Below are 10,208 nucleotides of genomic sequence, written 5' to 3'. Positions count from 1 at the left end.
CAACAAGGTCACAACTCCTCGATTTACATCCCGTACCTACTCACTGCTAGGTGAACAGGGGCTACACATGAAAGGAGACACACCCAATTATCTCCACCCAGCTGGGGAATCGAACCTCGGTCCTCTGGCTTGTGAAGCCAGCGCTCTAACCACTGAGCTACCATGTGTGTGTGTGTGTGTGTGTGTGTGTGTGTGTGTGTGTGTGTGTGTGTGTGTGTGTGTGTGTGTGTGTATGTATTTACCTAGTTGTAGTTTTACAGGGCCTGGGCTTTATGCTTGTGTGGCCCCGTCTCCATATCTACACTTATCCAATCTTACTTAAAAAAGGATGCACACTCGTTGCAGACACTACTTCTTCATTTAAAGTTTAAACTGTTCCACGTCTCAATACATCTCTGTGGGAAACTGTATTTTTTAATATCTCTAAGACATCTTCCTTTTCTAAGCTTTTTACTATGCGATCTTGTGCTTAGGATGTCATATTCTTCTCTCAGGATCAGTTTCTCATTATCCACTTGGTCCATTCTGTTGATCAATTTAAAAATTTGTATCAGGTCTCCTCTCTCCCTTCTTTGTTCCAGGGTTGGTAGATCCATAGCCTTTAGTCTCTCCTCATATGTCTTCAAATTCTGGAACCATTCTTGTAGCTATTTTTTGTAGCCTTTCCAATTTCCTTATGTGTTTCTTTTTATGAGGGGTCCACACTGCTCCTGCATATTCCAATTTGGGTCTTATTATAGTACTTATCAATATTTTCATCATTTCTTTGTCCATGTAGTGAAATCCTACTCCAATATTCCTTTGCAAATTATATGTTTCTCTAAAAATTCTATCAATATTGCTTCCTGGTTGATTGTTTTCTTCCATCCTCACTCCTAAGTCCTTTTCATTTTTTACTTTCTCCAGTTCTACTCCATCTCCCATCTTATAGATTCCCACAGGTCGTCTTTCACTCTTTCCCATTTCCATGACATGGCTTTTGTCCACATTGAATTCCATTTCCCACTTCTTACTCCATTCCCAGATCTTATTTAGGTCTTCTTGCAGTATTTCACAATCCTCCTTTTGCTTTGTAACTCTGCATAGTTTCGTATCATCTGCAAACAGATTTATGTAGCTGTTCACTCCTTCTGGCATGTCGTTAATATAAATGAGGAAAAGTATTGGTGCCAATACTGACCCTGTGGCACTCCGCTTTCTACTGCTCTCCACTTGGACTTCATATCTTTAACTACTGTCCTTATTTCTCTCCCCCTCAAATAATTTTCTATCCATCTCAATGTGCTTCCTTTTAAGCCACCCTTCTCCTCTAACTTCCATAGTAATCTTGCATGTGGCACTTTGTCAAATGCCTTTTTTAAATCCAAATAAATACAGTCAACCCATCCTCTCTCTCTTGTACTCTATCAACTATTCTAGAATAGAAACTCAATAAATTAGTTACACAAGACCGTCCTTTTCTAAAACCAAATTGGCTATTTGATATTAATTTGTTGTCTTCAAGGAACTCGATCCATTGTTTCTTTATTATTCTTTCACACATCTTGCATATTACACTAGTTAGTGATACCGGTCTGTAATTTAAAGGTTCTTCCTTCCTTCCGCTCTTATATATGGGAACCACCTCAGCTCTTTTCCATTCTACTGGTACTGTTCCATTTTCTATTGAGCATTTTATGATGTATATAGGACTTGCTAGTTCTTCCCTACATTCTTTCAGTATTCTGCCTGAGACTTCATCTGGTCCCATTGCCTTCTCTTCATCCAGTTCCTTCATTAACTCTTTTATTTCCAGGTTGGTTACTTTAATCTCTTTCATATAGATTGTCTCTCTATTACTCTGTGGCCTCTCTAATTTGGATTCCTTAGTAAAGACCTGGAATTTTTTATTTAATAGTTCTGCCATACTTTTTGGGTCTTCCATCATCCCGTTCTCTCCTTTTAACCTTACTATTGTTTCTTTTTGCCTAATTTTTCCATTTATGAATCTATAGAACAATTTTGGTTGCTCCTTACATTTTTCAACAATGTCTTTTTCAAAGTTCTTTTTTTCTTCTTTCCTCACCTTAACATATTCATTTCTTGCTGCTTTGAAGTTTTCCTTATTTGCTGGATTTCTATTTCTTTTCCACCTTTTCCATGCTCCATCTCTTTTCTCCTTTGCCCTAGCACACCTTGCATTAAACCAGTCTTTCTTTCCTTTTTCTTTAGGTCTATATTTCGGGACATATTCCCTGACTCCTGTTTTGTATATTTCCAAAAATAAGTTATATTTGTCTTGCATTGTCTCTGAGTTTTCCATCTCCTTGAGATTCTCAATATCAGCCTTTCTGTAATTTAATCGGTCTCCTTTGTATGAATCGTCTCTATCTTCCTTTCCCTCTTCTATATCTATTTCTAATATTGCATGGTCACTCTTTTCCAATGGGCATTCATATCTTATATCATCATTCACTTGTATACCCCTTGTAAAAACTAGGTCCAATCTCGCCGGCTTATCGTTTTCTCTGAATCTTGTGCATTCCTTTACTCTCTGGTCCATCATATTGTCTATCATTAGGTTCAAGAATCTTTCTCCCCAGGCTTCTTCCCCCATACCACTTTCATAATTTTCCCAGTCCACTTCTTTACAGTTGAAATCTCCTACTAATATAACTTTTCTCCTGTCTTTAACTATTCTCGTTAGACTCCTCATTGTGTCATCTATCATGTCTTTATATTCTTGATTGGTCCATGAGTTTGTTTTTGGTGGCACATATGTTACCATGATTGTTAACTCTTTTTTATTAATATGCATCTTAATATACAATACTTCTGCTTTTCCTTCCCCACATTTCATTTCGTTTATCACTATCTCCTTCCTTAACATAATTATGACTCCTCTTCCTCCTTTACCCACTCCGTCTCTTCTCCATACATTATACCTATTATCCAAGTCTATTTTGATTGCCTTATTTAGTTTTGTTTCAGCCAGGCATACAATATAATTTTTAATTAAACTTGTTCCACTTTTTTCTCTTCCTTCTCGTTTATAAACCATTTCCTTATCCTGTCTCCTAGAATTCTCCAAAAAAATGCCGCGTTCTCCTTTTCTGACCTTTCATTATTCTTTTCCCTTACTGCTGCTGCCAGTTCATTGTATCTCTTCCTTTCTTCCTCATTTCTATTTTTCTTTATATAGATATCCTTGCAGCCTTCTGTTTCTCTAAGTTTTGTTGTTCTATATAATATTTCTTCTGTTGCTGCTTGTGATTTTAGTAGTGTTTTAATTGGTCTTGTTTTTCCTTCTTGATATGGTCCCATTCTGTTTATTTCTTCTACTTCCTCTTCCAAGTTCTGCCTATCTTCGTTGTTTAGATTCTTCAGTAGGTCTTTGACTGATTTCATTTCTTCTTTTTCTCTTTTTGGTCTATACTTTATATGTTTTTCTTTTATTCCAAATACGACTACACTCTTCTTTTTTCTGCAATTTCTCTAACTAGATTTTCTTTTGTCTTGAGGACTCCTATCATTTTGTTTGTCATATTTTCTTCTTTTCTTTAAGTTGTTCTTGAATCACCTCCTGAAAATCAGCCTTATCTTTCTTATCTTGGACTCTCCATGCTTGTACTTCTTTTTTAATCACGTTCTGTACTCTTTCCTCTTCCTTGTTTACTAGATCTTTCAGCTTCTCTTTTTCTTTCTCGGCTTTACCGAGTCCTTCTTCCATCTGCTTTTTGTAGTTAGCTACTTCCTTTTTTAGTTCTTCGTTTTCCGCTCTTAGCCTAGCTTCGTTTTCTTCCACTTTTTTTATCCTTTCTCTCAGTTTTATAAACTCTTTATCCTGTTCTTCATTCACTTTCATTTCCATATTCTCCTTTATCAATTTATCTAGTTTATATTCAATATTTAACACTCTCTTTAGTAGTGAAGTAGTAGTTGTATTGAAGCCTTTGAATACATGCTCACCCTCACCATCATAGTCATCATCAACTTTCATTCCTTCTCTAGTCTCATGTCTGTATTTTGATGGAATCTCTTTTTCACTCATCATTCCTTAATAATTGATTGCATGAAAAAAAATTAGTCCACACTACCTGCCCAGGCCACTGTAAAAACTGTACTACTGGTATGTAGTGAAAATCAACTGATTGTCAGAACGGCGCCAGTGCGTCCTTCCTCCACCGTATCTCTCGTGTGTGTGTGTGTGTATGTATGTATGTATGTATGTTTGTATGTATGTATATATGTATCTGTATGTATGTATGTATCTATGTATGTATGTGTGTATGTATGTATGTATGTATTTAAACATAATCCTGTATCTATTTGTAAACTATCTTGTTCATTTGATATTTTGATGAGATCTTCACATCCTTATGCTAACGAGGCTGGTATTTCCACAATATAGTTAAAGCAAAGTGCTGATACACAGGCTGATGTACCACTACATAATCTTGATTCTTTTGTAATTAGGAATGTAAACAAGAATAACTATATAAAATTTGTATCAAGTAGTTCATGACATTATGTTGCATGACCATTCACTTTCATATTATATACTACTTATTCACTTAACACTGATTAACTCCACCAGGCATTGGAGGTTTTCAAGTTCGAGCTCGAGGAAAAAAAGATGAAGAGAAGGCCAGGGAGGAAGCACTTCTGGATCCACAAGTTTTGGAGCTAAGGAGAAAGAGAAGTAATTGGAGGACCAAAAAAAAGATAAAGCTCTTGGAGAAGTTTCCCTCCTATATACAGGTTAGCAGCATAAGTAATTCTGGATATAAGGTGGTAGGATTATGTGGTTGTTGAAGTGGTAACCTAAGAAAAGTGCAAGAGAGACAGGTATGTTAATTATTTGGTGATCTGAAAGAAATATAGTTGGAGCAGTGAGGATCACATCAGGTGTGATTGAGAAGGGCATGGTTGAATAGGTGATTTGTTTGCTGTTTGACAATTTGAGGCTGGGTAAGTGTCAGTTATGTTTGTGGTTGACTCAACATTTTCTTGAAAGTTTGGCTTACTATGTTTCTGTTTGAGATCATACTTTAACTGATTAAGACCATATCATCTTCTTCTTCCATATCATCTTCTTCTTCTTCCATATCATCTTCTTCCATATCATCTTCTTTTCTTCTTCTTCTTCTTCTTCTTCTTCTTCTTCTTCTTCTTCTTCTTCTTCTTCTTCTTCTTCTTCTTCTTCTTCTTCTTCTTCTTCTTCTTCTTCTTCTTCTTCTTCTTCTTCTTCTTCTTCTTCTTCTTCTTCTTCTTCTTCTTCTTCTTCTTCTTCTTCTTCTTCTTCTTCTTCTTCTTCTTCTTCTTCTTCTTCTTCTTCTTCTTCTTCTTCTTCTTCTTCTTCTTCTTCTTCTTCTTCTTCTTCTTCTTCTTCTTCTTCTTCTTCTTCTTCTTCTTCTTCTTCTTCTTCTTCTTCTTCTTCTTCTTCTTCTTCTTCTTCTTCTTCTTCTTCTTCTTCTTCTTCTTCTTCTTCTTCTTCTTCTTCTTCTTCTTCTTCTTCTTCTTCTTCTTCTTCTTCTTCTTCTTCTTCTTCTTCTTCTTCTTCTTCTTCTTCTTCTTCTTCTTCTTCTTCTTCTTCTTCTTCTTCTTCTTCTTCTTCTTCTTCTTCTTCTTCTTCTTCTTCTTCTTCTTCTTCTTCTTCTTCTTCTTCTTCTTCTTCTTCTTCTTCTTCTTCTTCTTCTTCTTCTTCTTCTTCTTCTTCTTCTTCTTCTTCTTCTTCTTCTTCTTCTTCTTCTTCTTCTTCTTCTTCTTCTTCTTCTTCTTCTTCTTCTTCTTCTTCTTCTTCTTCTTCTTCTTCTTCTTCTTCTTCTTCTTCTTCTTCTTCTTCTTCTTCTTCTTCTTCTTCTTCTTCTTCTTCTTCTTCTTCTTCTTCTTCTTCTTCTTCTTCTTCTTCTTCTTCTTCTTCTTCTTCTTCTTCTTCTTCTTCTTCTTCTTCTTCTTCTTCTTCTTCTTCTTCTTCTTCTTCTTCTTCTTCTTCTTCTTCTTCTTCTTCTTCTTCTTCTTCTTCTTCTTCTTCTTCTTCTTCTTCTTCTTCTTCTTCTTCTTCTTCTTCTTCTTCTTCTTCTTAGGAGGAGGAGGAGGAGGAGGAGGAGCTGCTGGCCAGGGGGCCGCCGTGGTACAGTGGAACCATGCATGCTTTGGGATCCAAGGGGTCTCCAAGCGCACGGGTTCAAATCCTGTCCACGGTCTGAGTGTAGGTTGGGCTTCCTCACTCAGGGCAACGGTTTCCTAGCGGGTGGGCTTTGAGATAGGAGGTACCCTAAAAAGTATCCCCTTTAGCCCATAAATTCCCGTGAAAAGCCCACATAGTATAAAAAAAAAAAAAAAAAGAGCTCTCCTCTCTCCTTTTTTCCTTTTCTCTGTGGTTTTGTTCTCATTCAGGCAATAGTAATGATAATAGATAATTTCCATAATTTCACTCTGAACCAGATAGTGATACTAAATCATGTTTACATATGTTTGCAACTAGAAGATAGCATGAAATGCATCACTGTGGTAGTGAGAAAGAGACTCATGACAGTCAATTGGAGGAGAAGAGTTGATAGATGAAAAGCTTTTGATTCTTCCTTGTCTAGAATCCCCTCATACATGAGAAGCATACTCTATGTGTGGATGAATAAGACCCCTCTGCAGAGTTAGCAGTTTGAGGGAGGGGGAGGTGAAAAAAACTGTCCAGTGACTCAGAATGCCAAATTTTATAGAAGTAGTTTTTAGCTAAGTCGAGATGTGAAGCTTCCAGTTTAGTTTACTGGTCAAGGATGTTCAGTGTAGAAGAGGGGAACAGTTTAGTGTCATTGAAGAAGAGGGAATGATTGTTTAGATGATCTTTCTTCTTTACTAACTAAGGCTAAGGTTTCTTTCACTAAATATGTCTTGAAAGCAATTCCTTTATGCATCAATTTGTATCTTGATAAGCTTAGTGTCATCATAGATCTGGAGAATGTTCTTGCATTCATGAAAGGTTCTTGGACACTCCTCTTACTTGCAGATGATCGGCCATTTTTCTTGTTATCTTAGCACTGCTTAGTCAGCTTGAGCTATCATGATTGTGACTTAAATTTTGGCATATGCCAAGGCAGAGCTAAATCATGCTCAGCAAATCTTATGGATTGAGACACTTTATATGACATGCTTAGATATATCTTAGCATACACTTGTATGACCCATAAAGCTCTGAGGGATTCAATTTCCATCATCCAAGATGCCTGGATTTTGCACATAGCAGACAACACAGTACAATAAGATAAACATAATATAATAAAATAAACTCCAAGAAAATAAATAAGTAAACAGTAAGAAGTAGATAACCACTAATGGTGAGAGTATTAAACATCATCAACTTGGTACAGGTTGAACCTCCTTAATCCGGTATTCTTTCATCCGGCAACACCTGTAATCCGACAATATTTTTGTTTTCTGGAATTTTTTGATTGGCCAGAGTAATTTGCCGGACTGCCGCTAGGACGCGGCGGTGCTGTACTGTGCTTTGGAGCCCGGTCATTCTGGGTCAAATTTGGATCAGTACCACGCTGCCTCTCATTGCAAGCACCACCCTCCCAGGTGCATAAGCACTTTTTTCTGTAATATTTGCCCCTAAACATGGCTTCCAAGCGACCAGGAAGTGATAGTGTTGTGTGTGAACCAAAGAAAAAGCACAAACATATGACAGTATCAGTGCAACAGAAAGTGGACCTATTGAGGAAGCTAGATAAAGGTGTTTCAGTGCGGACCCTTGCCAACAGTACAACATTGGCTCATCAACTGTCTATAATATAAAAAAGTAGAAGAATCAACTCTCAAGTTTTACAATAAGTGTGAGAGCAAGAAGAACATGGAGGTTCGTAGAACACTTAAGGAGGGTAAAAGCAGTGATTTAGACAGTGCTCTCATACAGTGGTTTAAGCTTCGGCGCGCTGATAACGTCCCTGTGTCCGGCAAGATGATAATGGCGCAGGCAAAAATTTTCCATGCTGAACTTAATTCTGCATGTATATTTTCATGTACAACTATCATATATCAAAACAATGTTACAGCTACACTTGTATAATGCAGGGTAAGTATATAGAGGGTGTTTTGGGAACCACCTATAGTTTGGAATTTTCCATGGTCCGGCAAGTCTAAGGTCCAGTGGTTGCCAGATTTGGGAGGTTCAACCTGTACACTATTTCTTACTTGATGTTGCAAATTACTTGACAGTTATTTTGTGTGTGTGCAGTAACACTTACTAATGTTTTTATCTGGACAATTATTGCATTAGTTTTTAAAGATATATTTTTGTTTCAGTTATTTTATACTACTATTGTTTTTATAATGTATAATTGTAATTTCCATTGTTTGCATATGGAGGGGATGGGTTGTTTTTGCTGCTCACCATTATTTATGGAGATGTTTGTTTGGTTTAGATATGGTAGATAGTTTATAGTTCATTGTAAGTAGTATTACAAGTATTATTACCTAATACTATGTTATGGGTGAGGTAATCTGATTTGTATTTATTTATTGTTAATCTGAAATTTGAAATCCTATTGTTTTGTCATTTTTGTGATATGAATTATCTGTATGACTAATTTTGCTTGAACTTATCTTTCAGGAAGCATTTTTTGGTAGGAATTTGATGGATACAAGCAACCTTGAAGAAGAAATGAAACAAATCAGTGGTTTGGATGAAGAAATAGATGAGGATGTACTGGAGATGCAGAAAGCCAAATCAGCAATAACGCTTTCAAAGGTTAGAATTTGATGTTTAAAAAGACAGTGGACACTATATTAAATTATGATTATTTGCAGTTCAATAGAAGATGATAGGGAAGTTCTAAGGTGGGGAGCATGGGATCGGACAGACATCCACATGTAGGTTCAAATCCCACCACATACTGCCTTGAAACTTTGCCTTTTGTTAAGTGGTTTAAAGTTACCTACATGTCACGATGATGCCCAGGTTCTAGGTGGTGATATATGCCTTGATATGGGTACCACTATAAATAAAATTGCCCATTCCACTAATGGGTGGAAGCTGAACAGCACTTCCCGTACATACTCTTCAGGTGCTATAGGGGGGGGGGGGCAAGTGTGCACAAACTTAAGGAAAAAAATAATTTATAAATGTAGATATGGAGACAGGTCACTATGATCCCTGCTCAAACCCTGTAATATACAACTAGGTAAATACATATATGAGTGTGGAACTGTTTAACTGAACATGTAACTGTCTTTCCACACCAGGATGAACTTCAGCTTGTTCAAGCTGCACAAAACAAACAACAGCATGGACATGACAGACTACTTGATACTTGTCTACAGGATACAAAATACTTGGCACCACACCAGATAAAGTCTGAGGATGTGGGAGACATGAAGAAGCGGGAAAGAAAAGATACAGATGATAAAAAAGATCGAGATAAGGTAAGTTTCTTTGGTCTTTTGTGTGGAAGTGCAAGTCATGGAATATTGAGGACCATATTCTAAAACCTCTCTTTACAGCTCTTCCTGCTTTCAAAAGGCTTTAATTGAAGTGACACAGGTGTTCAAGGATTTTGTATGGTTCTAGTGACAATTAACAAGATTTCTACATTACCAAATGGAGAAACACTTGAGAACCTGGATAGTTTAGCCTTTGAAAATAGTTATAGTGAAAGTGCAAAGCATTTCAGAATATGAGCCATAACGAATTAGTTGCAGGAAATCAAAATATATTAAATCAAGGTTTTGGTAGGATAGTGAATGAAAAATTCAGAAAAAGTTTTGTAAATGTGAGAAATACTAGAGATGAGGGGGAATGGTGGTAGTATAATAATAAAGAGTTGCTCTAGTTCAGTTAGTTTTTAGAAACTGAAAGTGACATGGAAAATAATTTTGAATGTTTAATGAATGAGAATGAAAGAGAAACAATATTGTTGGATATGAATATGGAAATAATATAGATAGCCTTTGTGCAAAGAGGATTATTGGAAGGAAAGTAGAGGAAGCAGTGATTAAACAGAAGTAAAGCTACACTATAAGCTAGCATTGATTAATTATTAAAATATTGAAGTTTAGTGGAGAGAGTGGATGCTGTAGAGACAAGAAATACCAGATAAGTGGAGGAAGACAGTTTTTGTATTTTAACATTAATCTTTAGATAATAAGGATTACTAGTAATTATATAGTAATGAATTTGCTTAGTGTACCAAGAAAAGTTTATGGAAGTCTCAATCAGGAGATTGATCTGAGTG

At 36.4% G+C, this 10,208-nt stretch overlaps 1 protein-coding gene across 1 annotated transcript in view; it reads left to right on the top strand.

Annotated features, from left to right (window-relative positions):
* Positions 1-10,208, top strand: part of LOC123518657 (histone-lysine N-methyltransferase 2C-like) — a gene marked incomplete in the record, with an annotated part of 371,622 nt that overhangs the window by 139,937 nt on the left and 221,477 nt on the right. The window contains 3 exon segments of the mRNA XM_045279595.1: positions 4,577-4,740; positions 8,588-8,725; positions 9,220-9,399. Coding sequence (XP_045135530.1) covers positions 4,577-4,740; positions 8,588-8,725; positions 9,220-9,399 — 482 coding nt within the window.

This window comes from Portunus trituberculatus, chromosome 44 (assembly GCF_017591435.1).
Source record: "Portunus trituberculatus isolate SZX2019 chromosome 44, ASM1759143v1, whole genome shotgun sequence".
NCBI lineage: Eukaryota > Metazoa > Arthropoda > Malacostraca > Decapoda > Portunidae > Portunus > Portunus trituberculatus.
This window is presented reverse-complemented; position numbering and strand designations above follow the sequence as displayed.